Source organism: Bombus affinis, chromosome 4, assembly GCF_024516045.1.
Source record: "Bombus affinis isolate iyBomAffi1 chromosome 4, iyBomAffi1.2, whole genome shotgun sequence".
NCBI classification, from domain to species: Eukaryota; Metazoa; Arthropoda; class Insecta; order Hymenoptera; family Apidae; genus Bombus; species Bombus affinis.
Window position 1 is genome coordinate 10,983,043 of NC_066347.1, and position 17,113 is coordinate 11,000,155.

Below are 17,113 nucleotides of genomic sequence, written 5' to 3' on the forward strand. Positions count from 1 at the left end.
AACATTAACATAATTAGGAATGTTATTTAATGAAATGTGTTATCTTTTATGTTTAGATAGAACATTTACCTCAACTACTCTAAAGTCTTCGATACTCTTGAATTTAGACAAATACTCCTGTAATTTAAGATCTACTTGAAGTTGATCAGAGCGTTTATAATACTTTAAGAACGCCCAAAATTTTTCTAATCCATACAATTGACCTACAAGGGGAAAATAAAATATTAGCACATTGTATTCAAATTAAACAACGATTTTTAATTTAATTAATGCTTGTTGCTATGTTAAGTACCGCACACAAGACAAATTGATCTTATGGTACCAACTGAACATTTCATTTACTTTAGCACACCCTTACCGTTTAGTTAACAATAAATGTTATAACTAAACAACCTATAATGTGCATCAAGTTGGATGTTTTAGAAAGAAATATACTAACCACTTTCGTAATCTTGTATCGTTTCGACTTGGAAATCTTTATACAGGTGATGTCTAAATCTCTTCTCCAAACCGTAACTATAAAATCTAAAAAGGCATTCTAAACCATATCGATAACCCTCAGAAGCATCTTCTTTGGCTACAGTCCTGAATTCTTCATACATAGTACGATTGAAATTTTCCCGCAAGAAGAATGACCAAAAACGGAAAAGTGTGTTCATTTCTTGAGATTGGCCAATTCCAAGTCTCTTACGTTCTGAAATAATATAAATATGATGAAAATTTGTATACCCAAAGGAATTATAATTTATGTACGCTAAGATATTTTCAGATCCTCTTTTCTCTTCATGATATTCCTCAGTCGGGAAAAGAAGACAAAAATAAAATAATTCATCATTATGTATACTTATAAAAAAAATATTAATCGTCTATAGTACTAATTTAGATAATAACATTTCATGAATCATAAAAAATAATTTAAAAAACGAAAATTTATATTCACCTTTCAAGCAACGTGAATGATACTTGTGATAGACCTGCTGTGTAAAACCATTTTCTTTTAGAAGAGCATGACTCGGGTGGTGAAAAATAGGCAATGATTGTGGTGCACTTCCGTAACTACTCGCAAGGTAACCTTCATTTGGACTTGTTCCTGTGCTACTTCTGTACAATACAATAAAAGTATAAAATTATTAAATTGTTATTAAACTTTTTTCGCTTGTTATACAACTTGTTGGCGATGTAAATTTACCCTGTAGAATATGTACGCGGTCGATGTTCCCGAACGTCCATAATCCAACCAACGTGATGTTCAACAGGCGGATTATTGCTATGTCGCGTTTTCCTTTTTCGTGGTGTTCTGGGATCTACCGAAGGTTCGTCCTTTACTACCGCGAAGAAACGAGGAACCACTCCTCTTCTACTATCCCTTCTCAATTTATCATTCCAACGACTTCTATCTACACGACGATCTCTTCTCTCTTGACCATCTGTAGTCATTGACATCTATGGATACAATAATTACATTAAATGTAAAATGTGAAGTGAACAATATTAATATAATTAATAAGATTAAATAAATATGAAATGAAAAAGTACCTGCGTTGGAAGCGAACGAGACACTTCCATATCTTCTATTGCAGATGGTGGTGGAGGAGGAACTTCTGGATTAGCTTTTTTAGGCGCTTTAGGAGCCATTTTTTCAAAATCTTCTTGACTAATCACATTAACAGTTTTATAGCTTCCAATTGACGACGAAGATCCATACTATAAGGAATGAAGTAACTCAAATCTATGTATGTCAGAGAAATATTCTAAAAAATGATTTAAACTTACCCTTTGACCATCTTTCATCCATAAATCTTCTTCGTAATAGTATAAACCATCATTGATGGCTTGCTCGAGATCCTGGGTCATTTTTACTCTTGTTGTCCAGTCACCAGTCCGATCATGACCTTCGTGTTTCGGAATACGCGTTGACATAGGCACCGACGTTTGTGTGAAGATTAAAAGTTTATTGACATCTCTATCTGACAATTCATAATCCTCATCGTCTTCAGACCTACAATATATCACATGTTAACTTTTACACATACAGAATAACCTGAGAAAAAGACACAATAGTTTAGAAGTATATAGTAATCAGTAAAATAAAAATATAATGTCGTACTAACAATTCAAAATAAATCAGGAACTTCATTTATAATTTCTTTCTAAGAAGACATTCAATTTGCTTTAAAATGCTAATCTGGAGTTTGCTGTAGTATATAAATACTTTTTGCTATTTTTTATGAATACTATATACTCTTAAGTTATGAACGCATGTATAAAATTCATAATATAATCAAAAGAAAGTCAAACAAATAGCAACAAACCATTCAGAAAATGCATTGTGACGGCCAGTTGGTGGTGGCGTATCGAGTTCCTCGTCAAATTGAAAGTCTAACTCCTCTCTTTCTTCGCTTTTAACGTTATCAATTTTTTCTTTTTCTTCGTTTCTTTCCTTATGTGATGGTTTCACCCTTCGCCTTACCTATTATTTTCATGAACTCAGTTATTACTTATTACTAATAGTAATAACTTGTTTGAAATAGATCCACAGTTTGTGTCGCAATTTTTATACACCAATGACGTTTCAGGCAAATATTCTAATTTACTTAATCGGTAACACAACATCCTATTAGACCATTTTATAAATTCATTGCATTCTTTATAGTTCTAGGTAAAAAAGTACAGTTCAATTTAAGATCTTGAATAAGTTGTAAAAGTGGAAGTGTTTTTTCTGTGGATTAAAAAAACGCGAATATTTAATTTCAATGTTGGTACTAATAATACACGAAAAAAAGATTACCTCTTTCCAAACACCATTGACAGATTGTGATTCTCCGTTGACTTGCACTTCTGGTACGGAGGATGGACTAGAACACTTGACTGTTGTGGACATTTTATCGTCCGGTTTCGAGGCTTTGTTTCTTGAGAGCAGTAATGAATTGTCACTCGACAGTCCTGGAATGCTTTTCACTTCTACTGATTGTTTTTCTGTCTTGAACGATTCGTTTGTATTATCGAATACAATAGGTTCGTTATTTTTGTCTGTCAGTTCGTTCGAAATTGGTATGAACTCCGGTACGTCAGGATTTAAACTGTCGCCTATCAATGAGGATATACTTTCTGATTCACTAAGCCTTCCTATTGTTGGGACAACATGGTTGGATTGAAGAACGCGCGGAACTGGGGGAATAGGAATTGTAGATAAGGGTCTCGCAGCAGGGCAAAAATCGGATTCGGACGTGGAGGAAAGTATTACTTCGTTTTGAGATGGATTCGAAGTATCAGACGGTTCTAAGAATACGGGATTTCCAGCCGCGTCCAAGATAGGCCACTTCAAAGGATCTATTTTCGTTCTAACCTAATAAAAAAAAAAATAATAACATTAGTCATTTACTCTTGAAAATGATTTTAGAGATTCTGCAATAATATTTCAAAATTGATATTTCATAAAAGACAACAATAGCTCGATAACTCGTATCTCAATCAATCGCTATAATACAGTAAAAAATATATTTTCCAGGGATGAATTTGTGAGGAGGCCTACTTTCAAACTCCATTCATTGAACTTAAATTAAGCTCGAATGGTGTCAGCGAATCCTCTTCCATTTTATCTAGCACAATTCTTTCACCAAAGACACAAAATGATGTAGCGATGATGATTCGAATTTCGATTTGTGCATTATTAGAATTACGAATATACGTTTATTTTACCTTAAATCCATCCACTAATTCTAATTTGTCGGATTCCATAATTGCCTCAATAACAAGTCCAACATCCGTCGTTAAAGTTTGTACACGATGAAAAGAAGCAATTAAAGTAATAGGTAAAAAGCCTTGTGCGTCCATTTTACGACGCAAAAAGAAGTCTCTTAAAAGATTTTCTTCACTGAAGTAATATTCTCTGTGTAAATATAAATTACATATTTAAAAAAAAGAATTGTGTATTGTTTTTGTTTTTCACTGATTTATCAAACTTACATTTGATTCCTGAGAAATTCCTTAAGCGTCGTTGTATTTATGTTAATGAAATTTGCATTATTAAAATAAAATGTTCCCATGTAAGCCATCATATAATTAGGATCCAAAAGTCCAAATTTATGCATCTAAAAAAATGTGTCAATTGAAAATAACTTGTTTAGAGATTTAAAGTTCTTTATGTCTGTATTAACATTCAATATCAGGTCTACTTTCGCTACTCTTCAAAGAATATTCTGAGAGATTCCCATTAACTTATCATCATTATTAATATAATTTATATTATTTATTATTTTTGTTATATACGAAATGTAGATAATAAGAAAATAGTAAACATAAAACTACCTGCATATAAACTTGGTCGTGCCTGTGCCTGAAATTACCACGATAAGCGCCTCGTCCACCACGCCCTCCTCCTCTTCCTCTGTAACTTCGCCCACCCCGTCCACCTCTTGTAATGTACGCTGGCCTATCATGCTCTCTATTTCTGAACGAATCTGCTTCTGTTAAAAGATATAATTCTAAGTTTAATATGCAATACTTAGAATATCATGAAATATTTATTAAATACCTTCTCCACCCTTTTCCCTCTGATTATGGTACTTTGGTGACCGATCTCTTTTGCTTCGATTTTTTGCTATATCTATTTCCAACGGCACCCATTTTTGCTTATTCACTATAAAGGTGAAACAAGAATATTAAAGATTCAACTTAAAAAATAACTCTTCACTCATCTTTTATCATTTATGTCATAACAAAGAAAATAAATCAGTGCTTGTTACCTTTTTTTTTCTTTTCATTACCATCCAAATGTTCTTCATCATCCTGTTGACAATGGTTCTGCTCCTTATTTTCTTTTCCTCTGCTTTCGACAGCATTACTGCTACTTTCTCTGCAGTTATTTTGTTCAATCACACCATTTTGCTTCTGTGCTGTTACAACTGTCTTCTTCTAAAGGAAAATATTTTTTTAGTTAGTGACATGTACAAAGAAAGTTATATTAAGGAAATAAATAAATGTTTGAATGTCAAATGATTTCACGGATAAGAAATACGTCCGCAATGAGACAACATTCGATTTTACTATAGCAAAATATCTACGCTCATAGGTAAATACAGGATATTACATTCTATGAGTTCTAGCTTTTGCATAGTACATTTTTTTACTTTTAAAACAATAACTGAGAATCCCAAATATGACTAAAGTAATTTTTAACAAATTTTTTTTAATTGATAAATTAAATGATGAAATATAGTAGCGTTGGTTAAATATTATTTTATTAAAAAGTTCCGTTGACAAGATAACGTAAGCATTCAAAAAATACGACAAATAATTTCAACCAACCTCTCCTGAAGCTTCTAACGTTGGCCAATCGCCGATATCTGAGAAGTCGCTCGCCTGTTAAAGTCACAAACTAGATTTTAATTGTGTCCCATAAATTATAATAAGAAATTAAAAATATTAACATTATTATTATTTTACCACACAATTGGAATCATTGCATATACCTTTTGATTAAATTTTCTCCTATCCTTTGATACCGTCACAATAGTCGGATGATTTCCAGTGTTGACGCCGTTTTCTGTAACAAAGTATTTTAATAGAATAGAATATTTTCTAACATCAAACTTTTCAACCGTAAACCAATTCTTATCGTGTCACTTATAATCTATTCGTAACTTCGTGACCTATATTATCTACAGAACACGTGCTTCATAAATCCTTTTATCTATGACTGTGACCCAAAGAAAATGCACAAAGAATTTAAACAAAAGGGACGGCACGTTTTATTGGGTCCTATTATCACGAACAAGATAATTTCTATGGAAAAAATGGAGCTAGATTTTTAAGCAAAATGTTACTAAGCAACAAGTCCGTGAAAATATTTGTATTTAGTATTATTACTTATTATTATTATTATTTAGTATTAATATTTACTACACCATCAAACATTCATGTTCATTTCAAAGGAAAAGTGATACTTACACCATATAACATATGGCGGGTAATAAATAATTTGTTATCTTCGTTAAATATTTAACAAAAGTTCTACGACATTTGCATATACGTAGTTTATATTCAACATGAATGAATGATTTAATACTAATATAATTTTATTAAAATCATAAAGTTTCTGTTCGTATGACTATGAACATAGAAAATTCTGCTGGTAAAATTCCATAATATGGAAATTACATTTGTAGCCTTCTTACTTCTTATTTATCAAAAATAATGTTTTCCTTTCAAACAAATTATTCTTGTTATATTTCTTGCAAATGATCCCCTTCTCAAATACAAATTTATTAGTACGTCGTGCATATTGTATATACAGCGTGTTTCAGTCTGTTAGATCTATACCTTTGAGTATAAATCAGAAAGAAATATAAACACAGTTTGAAATTTTACTAAATAAACTTTTATGAAAGAATAGACAAGAATAGGCTCCTGATCTATACAATCACTAAATGTCTCTTTCACAACGTTCACCATTTCTGCCGCTAGCTGTGGTAAAAAATTATATATTCAGTCCACATAGTTATCAGTTCATTCAGTCCACCCAGTCATCAGTACATTCAGTCCACACAGTCATCAGTACATTCAGTCCATACAGTCATTAGTACATTCAGTTCATATTTATGAATATTTATTTAATATATTTTCTTTTATAATTACCAATACATAAAAATTTAATAACATGAAATCAGTTGATATTGGAAGCGTGAATATTGTCCCTTTCATGTTTTCCATCTTTATTATAACTTTTTAATAAAGTTTCCAATCGTCCATATCTACATTACGTTTTGACAAAGTTTGTTTAGAAGAAATTAAAACATCCTGTATATATAAACACGCAATAACTGAAAACGCACAAACGAGAATTTGACACTATCCCCGATTTCTTTATTTTCTATAAATAAGCAATGCAACGTGTGCGCTAGAAATGTACATACGACTTCTCGAAACATAGGGCGCATGTTACGCAAGTGATACCGGCTGTAGATTTGCTTGTTGACCTGTTTTCGGTCGAGTCGATCTTTCGTTTGCTTCGAAAACACAAATCACCGCGAAAACGAAAGTAACTCACGCATTACCGTGCCCTGCTTCTCGCGTTACAGTCTCGATGATCTAGACCTAACGAGTTTGGCAAAAATTCTCTTCCATAATTAATTCTAGGCAGAAAGATATCAATAAAGATAAGGAGATGGAAACAAAAGTAATCTTACGTATCTTGCACAATGATACATTAAAATAATGTATTATAGAATTTGAGTACACTAAAAGATTGGTACTATCAGTAAAATACAATAATGTTTGGTGTAGTCACTGCAGGAATATATTCTGAAATACTTAGTATATAAAAATCTCGATAAGCCTTGAATTTTAAGTTTTTATAGTATATAAGATACAGACGAAGAATAATTCAGAAATTTTGAATCCTGAGACTTTCAAGATTCACCGAATTTTTTAAAACTTACTACCCGTTAAGATTCAAAATTCGAAACTGTTTAAAGTCTTAAATATTGAGGTGCCAACTAAGTAAAACCCAATATAATACTTTTTAAATATTCAATCATGTTCTAATTTTCGTAATATATGTTGAAAAACTTCGAATCGATTCGGAATCATTAGCCAAGAGTAACGAACGACCAACAAATTTATTAAGTAACATGCGTAGGATAAATTTCTATAGTAGAAAACTTACTAAATAAAAACAAAATAAAATACATACTAAAACACAGAAAATAAAAGGGTATCTGCTAAGGATATTGCATAGAAGATTTCTGCGATACCAACGTATAGAAAAAGCAAAAACATTCCATTCCAAGCAATTCGATCTCTTAGAAACGGAACCTAAACATTGCAGGCTTAGGTTAACCTCGTAAGGACAGAAAAAGAATTGCGCGCGCATAAAAAAAGCTCCGAGCGTTTTTTTCGATTCCGGTTCAACGGGACCTCGCTCTTTGTACTTTAGCATGCATTGTTTTCTAGCTGAGAAATCGATTTTATAACACTATCTTCTTAACTGATTGGCTTCCAATTTTTCTGCATTCAAATTAATTCAACAGAAGTAAGCTTCTGTAAAATAATAATAACGCATTAGTGTAAACGCGTCTTATAAACAATTACCAATAGAAGAATAATAAAAAATATTACAAATACAGAAAAATGTTTGCATTTCTTTTTCCAATATTATTTACTTAAAACTTAGTACAGATGCAATATAAATTTTCTCATCTTACAAATATGATTAATAGCAATAACCCTGAAGAAAACGTAAAAATATTATCGTTAGTATTAAGAATCAATTAAAACTCACGTTGAACAGTATCGCTTTTATTTTTATTTATCCTCATTGTGTATCGCATCTATGAAGACTCTGTTCGTATGAGATACGTCTTCGTTAAAAACTCGGTTCTGCTCACTAGAATTCAGTTCTTCGTTATTCACGCGTAGAAAAGGATATCTCAAACTTTTATATAACGTTCGTGTAAGGAGAGATTCGCGCGTAAGCTAATACTTCTTGATAATGATATAGAAGAGAAAAGCACATTCGAAACAAAGAGAAACAGCTAACTTCGAAATATTATAATCGGATTCACGCACTTATATAGCATTACAACGGTCACTTCACTTTCGCGCAACAGGTGCGATCGTGTATCTTCATTCGCTGTTTTTCTTTATACACACTTTATTATATATAAACACTTATTAAGCAGTTCTTCAGAAATATAAGTTAATATGAACCCTATAATGAAAACTTCCAAGTTCTATATAACTTTTTCACACGTTTAATGATATAAAACATTAAAAAAAAAAATCGTTCATGTTTTGCGATATCTAGTTTAATATTACAAAATTTAATATTCACAGAAAGTTTTGTATTTTCAAATAAATTACTATATTTATCTATATAAAAAATTTTATCCCGATAAAATAAAGAATTTTAGTGTGCTATTATATGGTTAACGAACCCAATAAGATCATTTTAAATCTTCCCACTGATTTTGCGCGTACATAAAATAGTAACTAGCACCAACTAAAAACTATACAAAGTTCTTTCCATATGTTATGAAATTTACTGTACCTTATATTCAAGGCAATAATCATAGAGCACATAAATACAATTTACTGGCAATGGTATATCTAAAAATAAGACAACTAATAACCAATAAGATTTATTACTTCGAAGCGAATAAAAAGATGCACTCTCGGTGAACAAACTGTTACATCAATGAATATTTCTCTAATTTCTGTAATGCACGAAATGTTATCATTTAATGTTTGAAATTAAGTGCTCACACATATATCTGTCTTGCACTATAATAACTTTTTTTTAAAGAGAGTTTTTTAATACATATGTTTTAAGAATAGTGAATATTAGAAAAGAATTCTTTTGACTAGAGACACAATGGAAAACCCGCCATATACTATTTCGTAGCTGCAGCTCGAGAGTCAACGGTGCACTGAGCCGCCAGGCGAAAAGGGAGAATCGAAAACGCTTGCAGCGACCAAGAACGGTAAATACTGGCAGCTGCTTCGCTAGTCTTTGATGTGCAAACAGCATTAAGTGCAATTTTCATCTCCATTCTACTGGCTCCTTTCGTCTTCGATTTAGGAAGAGTCCGTTAGAAATAGGTAGATCGATGATTTTTCGGTTGAATGATATAGTAATTTTTTAAATTAATTGATCAATACCTGTTTCGAAATATGTAATATCTCTTGTTAAAAGATGTTTTAATAACATTGAAGACTGATTACTTCTAGATTGCAAATTTATATTTTTATAAATATAATTAAAGAAATGAAATCTAGATACACAGTTGTTTTACATACTAAGTATTGTAACGAATACTATACTTAGAATATTTCATATATTTTTGTATACTATGTGTACTCTGAGTAATTTTACATTTTCCATGATAATATAAGAATCCATAGTCTAGAGAATCCATAGTAAAAAGAAAAAGGTTATTTATTTATTTACTAATGGGATCTGCCTAAGTAATGACTAGGCAAGAACTGATAAATGGTGTGACTCAATTTCGTTTATAATATCGGCATTGTTATCGGAAGGTTACATTGCAAACAGTAAATTTTTCTCATATCGCTAGATATGCAAGAATCAATATTTCTTACGAAACGGAGTAACCAAGCGGGAAAGCTTGATGGCAACCGATTTGTACCATCTTGTTACATCGATAACTAGCTAACACAATAACACGCGTACGCGCGCTCAACAACTTCCGGTCAATTCAATACGTAAATTTGTCGTAGGAACAACTCATGGGTGCCGCACAAGGAGGCCGGCGGCCGGTTACGAACAGAGAACAAGGAGAACGGAGGAAAACTTGTTTGCTCGTGTCAGATCCTGTAGTGAATCGCTCAAAGCAATGTTAAAAATATAGCATGTAAAGTTCGACGTAAAAACGAATCAATATCCTACTCTCTCTTTTTTAAATACCAATTTAATATATTTTGCAACCGGTGAAATGAAAATTTATAGATGAAACAAAAAATGTTAATTAGCATGAAATATTCATGCGAATATTTAGAGGTAAGAATTTCAACGCGCTAGGTTCATTAAGTAACACATTAACGATACCTGACGTAACATTACGTTTCTTCGTGATTAACCAAACAAGTCAATTGCTAATGATTCTAGAAAAAGAATAATTTTTTGCATTCATTGAAATTTTAATTTTAGCAAGAGATGAGACAAAACAGAGTGCAATAATTCATATTAATATATTACAACATCAGTTCTCATTAGTAGAAATATAAATTTTAATTATAGTATAGTATCCGCACTACAAAATATTCGGCTAGAGAGACACTTTTTGGAAATTTCTGAGGTCACTGAAGTCGAAAGTTAGGTTCGTTTTTAACAGAAATAAGGCTTAAAAAATTTCGGTCGACTTGTTAATGTGACGTCCTCATGAATCGTAACTATTGGATTAGGTTATTTTCTATTTTTTGGCCGCCGTGATCATACAAAGAGCTGTATGTACAAATTTGAACGGCAAAATTGACATTTGGAACATTAGCATTAGCCGTGCCATTAATTGATTCGCCGCTTACCACTTACAGCTCTATATGATCACGATCTTACATGGATTTTTGCATTTAAAGTCTTCGTCTGCCAGATGTGCACAAGACCGAATTTTCAAAATCGTTCATTTCCATAAAAAAATTACCCTCATTTTCGATTTTAACGATTTAAAATACCCCTGAACACACGCATACAGATACAAAATTTTGCAATATCGGATACTATACATTACCCAATTTTATTTAGTATTTTGCATAGTAAGCAACGTATCAAATAACGACGAAATTTGAAATGGCAAAAATGTTCGGGTAATAAACAAGTTACACCAAAATTATATTAATTTTACAATAATTTTAGACACGTATATGTATAAACATGTATTGTATATATTTTATACAAGACAATCTTTGATGAAAGAAACTCGCTAAATTCTTATCGTTGCTTTAAATACAATAACTTGGAATATTCTACTTTAACATTTTTGTGAAATTGCGAGCTCTTATTAGTATTCTACTCTACTATTATTTTGATATTATCCATGTATTACGTTATGTAATCACATTCAAAAGCAAAAGGAAGTGATCTTGACACTACGACTACTTTTTTCTATTTGTATTCTTATTTAACATAAATGCATACACGTTTGAAAGGCATTCATTGGCCTTTACGATTCTACTTTTATCGAAGGTAGAAGGTCTACAACTTGAAACAGGTTTCCCTCTCACCACTCTCACTTTCTGCGAAACATTTTAATAAAATATATGGAACGCTGAAATAATGAGGGAACCAACGACTATAATTTTCCCTCGTAGACGTGAGATTATTATACCACTCGCTTTGCAACTATTTTGCAATGCGCATTTCAATCTACTAACAAATAAATAATGTGAACATATGTGAATACTGGAACCAGTAAGGAAAAAAGTACTAATTGAAACATAGAAACGATCAGATATTTCTTTAACCTATGAACAGTGCACGAAATAAAATCGATTGTAAATATATTTTTTAAATTCAGGTCACCTTAGCTTTTAGCATTTGCTGTGATTCATAATAACTGAAAGTATTTAAACATATATCATGGGAAACTTTTAGAAATATGTGTATGATGTATGTTATATAGATCTTTTATTCTTATAAATGTGAAACTATTCACTCTTCTTTTGCAATCGTACTCGCTGTTCATTGGTTAGATCCTAGAGAAATTCGAGAGTGAACGTCTGAATTACAGCGAAGAATGTAATAACGAATACAGTTATGAGAGGGCCTATGAAGTTAGCATCCCGGAGTGCAAATTTTTATTAAAAAAGAAAACAAACAGTATTCGTTTTTTCACGACTGTCCAAGCAAAATTTTAAGTTTTCTTAAATTTTCCTTCTTTTAAGAATCGACATTTTTTATTGATTTCATAAATATCTCTTATTGCATTTTCTGTAAATTAAACATTAGAATCGTTTGTCCAATCATCGTTTTTAATAATCCATGTAACAGAATTGACAGACATAGAAACATAAGTCATTCAATGGACAATATTATCAACTATGTTACGAATTATCAACTAGGTAACGGTCAGTCAGGTTGCAACTAATCCATTGATGTTGCTAACTGTGAACGCTATTAACGCTCACAGTGGAGGTAAGATAAAGATGCAGAGTAACGTTATGTTTAGTTGATTTATTTGCATCGTCTAGGGATTATCCTTCCCATTAGGGTTTTTATGGGATGGGAATCTATTCCTTCCAGATGTACCATTGTGGGTGGATCTCCTCTGCTATTGTTCATCGATACTAGATGTTTGCTTTACAACGAGCAGGTATGCCATCCGAAGGACAATGTCAGGAAAGGTGTACTTACAGTAATTCATTTTTGTAATGTATTGAAAATGATTGTAAAATTATATTAACACATAGCCAACCGAACGGAAAGATCTCCCCTCTGTGAAGACCCTCTGCGTGACCGAACGTGGAGGTCTCCCTTTTTAATTTTAGCAACGCGTTTTCTTTTTTATTCTTGTTATTATTAGTTATTGTTTACCTGGAATTGTTCCCAATTAATTGTGCTACTTTTTCTGCTTTTATAAAGTACAGTATATAATAAAATGCACCAATTTAGTGATGGTAAAATTAATTGAAAAGTTACACCATCAGTTATAATTAAAGTTCTAATCGAACGATACCATACTGCAACAAAATATTAAGATGCATTATAAATTATTAATTTCACGTTGAAGTCGTGTTATTTGTCTTTAGTCATCTTTAATGTTTTTAATTTTACCTATATTTTTTTTTACATTTAATATATACTTTTAATTTGATATTTTATATAAACAATATGTGAAATCGTTAAATAAAATCATTACCACGAAATATAATTGACTACTTAAATAATTTTTAGGCTTCTTTGTTTTTTAAGTAATGAATATTAGTCCCCGATACTTGGAAAAATGCGCGGAAAAAAACGTATAGCTCTCTGTGGTGCGCACGGTTGACTAAGTACAAAAAAAAAAAAGAAAGAAAGAAAGAAAGAAAAGTTAGTAGAAATCTATAAGATACATGTATTTAAACACTGTAATAACTTAAGGATGCTTTTCAAATGTTCGTAAATAAACATAATTGTTCCTGGAGGCGCTAATGTCAAATGTTTTAATTTCGTCGTAACACTTTTTGAAAAATGGACAAACAAAAATTTCGGTTGGACAAATGTGGACAAATAATACTGTTTGTTTTTTATACAAATTTGCACTTTGAAGTGCCAACTTCAGAGGCCTGGTTACGAGGCTTTTATAATTGTATCACGTGCTACTCCCTACTGTGAACCGTTTAAAGAGTGTCAATGTCGTTGTCCTTGACGTCTTCACTATTTGCACATAAATCGAATAATTGAACTGATCGATGACAATCTAATAATGAAACTTAATCTGCCAGATATTTTTAAGTATAAAGTAACAATGGATTCGCCAAATGAATTGAACTACGAAGTAACTGATTTCTTTATGTAGATCCATTACCTAGGGACCGTAAGTTCATTAACTAGAGAACATTAACTAGATTTAGGTTAGCTTTGGTTATTAAAAACTTTAATTACAGCGTTAAAGCTACTTTTCCTTCTTATGCTAGATCTCGCAATTCTAAAAAGTTACTATGTAGTAAACTAAAAGTAACATTCAGCTAATATACTAGCCTTTTTCTCCAAATAAAAATGTATGTTATCAGTATGTTTTTTAATGTATTAATATAAACTAACAAGTTTTTACAGCAGAAGATGTGCTGAATAATAAATATAACTAGTTAATTGCACATCAGCTTGTCATATTATACATTTGCTTTCATAATCGTAACTAATAGCTCGTTTACTAATAGCCCAATCGTTATCTGGTCTAGTATTTCTAATATTTCGAATTTATTAAGTAACCTTATTAGTTAGTTTAGCAGCAACTCTACTGTCAAACATCTCTCTTTTCTAACTACATACTTAGTGTTACCAATAGTTCAATAGCTTCATTTTATTTTAACGTTATTAGTAATTTAATTCCTTCCTATTTTACAGCCCCTCTTTCATAATATAAATTATAAATAACTTTTCGATCGCTAATATTATTGCAATGACACGTTGTATTGTACGTAATACTTGATATTTTTTCAAATTCTACATTCATTTGAATGTTCATAAATTTTTGCTGTATCGCTCGCTATAATTTTTATTTTACTTTTTGTTTAATTTTAGTTAATTTAGCTATTTTTTGTTTTAATACTTTCAATTTACATAACGTGTATGATAATGTATTTTCTAAATAAATTAACTTGAAAAAAAAATCAATTGACGTAGATTCTTAATGGCGCTATATATAATATATCTTAAGTAATGCCTGAAATAATAATAAGATATATTATATATAGCGCTATTAATGTTGAAGCAATGTTGGATCAAGTGATTGAAAGTTTAACGAAGCAGAGAAAGGACCGCTCGAGAAGGGGATCAAAAATTTGTTATGCAAATGAAGAAAGACTATAGGTGACGTGTGTTGTGCTCGATTGCCAACATGGTTATTTTCTGGCCACGTATACCGAAGACTTGTCAACAGTGTTCAGATAAGACAATCGAATCAACCATTCGAAATTCCCTACTACTATTGTTATAATGATCGAACACCTGAATTACCGATGCGTATAACGTCCACCTGTACTCTTACATGGAGATGCAGTTTTTTTTCTAAATAACATTACATCTGACTAAACATTGTAAAAGCTGTTACATTATATAACGAAATTTGCTCACTTTTACTAACACCGCGTATTCTTATGTAAGAATATCGCATCAAACACGAGAAATAAATTACAACTTTTACAAAAGTTACATATAAAAAGTTTCAAAAATTCTATTACTACTTATTTTTTAGTATATTACGTATATGATTAATTCGTTTTATTGAATTAGACATGATTAAAGAACTTAGTAAAAGGTTTTCTTCAGGAAGATTATATTTTTAAATTAATTAATAAATATTAAAATATTAAAATAAGGAATTTCTAAATCGCAGAATTAATGTAATATATCATGTTGATTTTTAATTTTTCTTATTATTTATTTATTAATGCTTCTACTTGTGTTCCAGATTTCGTAACAAGTCTCACTTAATATACACCACTCTGTTCGTAGTTAGGTCACTTTCTCAATAATTCCGCTCAAAACTAAGAAACTACTTACAATCTGCAAATAGAAATGTGTTTCACAAGAATTTTTGTAAAATTAATCGTCTACAATAATGTTTAAGATCAATCGTCTTTATGGTTAAGCGTCTATAACCAGTTTCAAAATTTGCGCGCAGCGTAATAGCACACATTTTCATTTCTTACTTTCCATAGAAAATGCACGATAAGGAAATCGAGAACTCTCTTCTATTTCTTCCTTGGATTTTTAAACAACATAGCTCATTTATGTAAGCTTTTGCAATATTTTACAAATCACATTTCTAAAATCATTATACAATCATTATACAATCGTACACATATTTTTAAAAAATACGTTCTATTAAAAAATTACATGTTAAATGTATGTTAGTATTACATATGATACTGAAGTGAATTTTTAAAACATATTTCCTAAAATAATATGAAAAATATGTTCTGCATAAAAATTTGAAATGATAGTCAATTTTTTCATGAGAAAGAATTATCTTTCATTTTCAATCATGAATGAATTAAAAATGACCCGAAGCAGTAAGTGATCAAAATGATTTCTATTGACTTTCATTAAATTAAATGCAAAAAATATCAACTTTGTTTCAACTTTATTATTTCATTACAATGCCGTTCTCCAATAACTGTATAGTTTATGAACGTGTGCCGATTGTACGGAGACAATAGAACGACATTGCTGTTGCGATTAATAGCGTTACTAATTGTAAAGAAAGTAACTAAATCAAACCGTCAACGTTATTATAAATATTTTTAATAATTATTAATAATTATTAGCGAAATAGGCGCTAATACATCAAAATGTAACTGTTCTTCCAAGTTTTGGCACAAAAATTATACATTGTTTTAAAAAATCCCAATGACCTTGATATTTTATCAATAAACAAGTTAATAAGAAAATACATTTCAGCATCACTTATTACTTTTGACTAGGTGTAATCTTTTTAAAAAATATTTTTCTGTGCAACATATTTCTTAGAAATTATTTACAGTCATCAAGATTTATAATTTGTCCTGTATACTATATGTAATAATTTATAATAGCATTTTAATAAACACTAAATATTTTTAAAAAGTAAACTTTTTAGTAATTTTAAAATTGTTTTGATAAAATATTAGTAAATGTTGCATTATAAGTATTATTTATATAATAATAATTGTATAAGTACCACAGTTTCCCCTTCTCCAAATACTTTATCCATATCAACAGTACTTCTGAAAATGTACTTCCATATACTCTGACTAGATAAAAATATTTTTCATCGCATGTGTAAAGTACAAAGTCATATTGATACAAATACCATAACACAGAAGGACTTACAAAAATTGATTAGCTTATTTACACAATACTCCTATTCACAATAAATTTGATAACCACCATGACTTACTCATGTTAGAATTTAAA

At 30.6% G+C, this 17,113-nt stretch overlaps 1 protein-coding gene and 1 long non-coding RNA gene across 8 annotated transcripts in view; one reads left to right on the forward strand and one right to left on the reverse strand.

Annotated features, from left to right (window-relative positions):
• LOC126915619 (la-related protein 1B) overlaps positions 1-17,113 on the reverse strand; it is a 30,537-nt gene that overhangs the window by 11,282 nt on the left and 2,142 nt on the right. For 5 of the 7 annotated variants that reach the window (XR_007710267.1, XR_007710266.1, XM_050720452.1 and 2 more), the window contains exons 2-16: positions 5,472-5,545; positions 5,308-5,361; positions 4,746-4,914; positions 4,535-4,639; positions 4,309-4,484; positions 3,967-4,091; positions 3,700-3,889; positions 2,789-3,346; positions 2,313-2,470; positions 1,774-1,999; positions 1,537-1,704; positions 1,190-1,443; positions 941-1,101; positions 440-694; positions 70-203 (exon numbers count right to left, since the gene is read on the reverse strand). Coding sequence is in view for 5 of the 7 variants with exons in the window: in XM_050720452.1 (XP_050576409.1) it covers positions 70-203; positions 440-694; positions 941-1,101; positions 1,190-1,443; positions 1,537-1,704; positions 1,774-1,999; positions 2,313-2,470; positions 2,789-3,346; positions 3,700-3,889; positions 3,967-4,091; positions 4,309-4,484; positions 4,535-4,639; positions 4,746-4,914; positions 5,308-5,361; positions 5,472-5,545 (2,807 nt within the window). In the remaining 2 variants the exon portion in view is untranslated. The remainder of the gene's footprint in view (positions 1-69; positions 204-439; positions 695-940; positions 1,102-1,189; positions 1,444-1,536; positions 1,705-1,773; positions 2,000-2,312; positions 2,471-2,788; positions 3,347-3,699; positions 3,890-3,966; positions 4,092-4,308; positions 4,485-4,534; positions 4,640-4,745; positions 4,915-5,307; positions 5,362-5,471; positions 5,546-17,113) is intronic. The other 2 variants (XM_050720453.1, XM_050720454.1) reach the window with 2 other exon arrangements.
• Positions 8,346-10,393, forward strand: LOC126915628 (uncharacterized). The gene is made up of 3 exons (XR_007710268.1): positions 8,346-8,470; positions 9,367-9,482; positions 10,240-10,393. It is a non-coding gene; the product is annotated as an uncharacterized LOC126915628 (long non-coding RNA).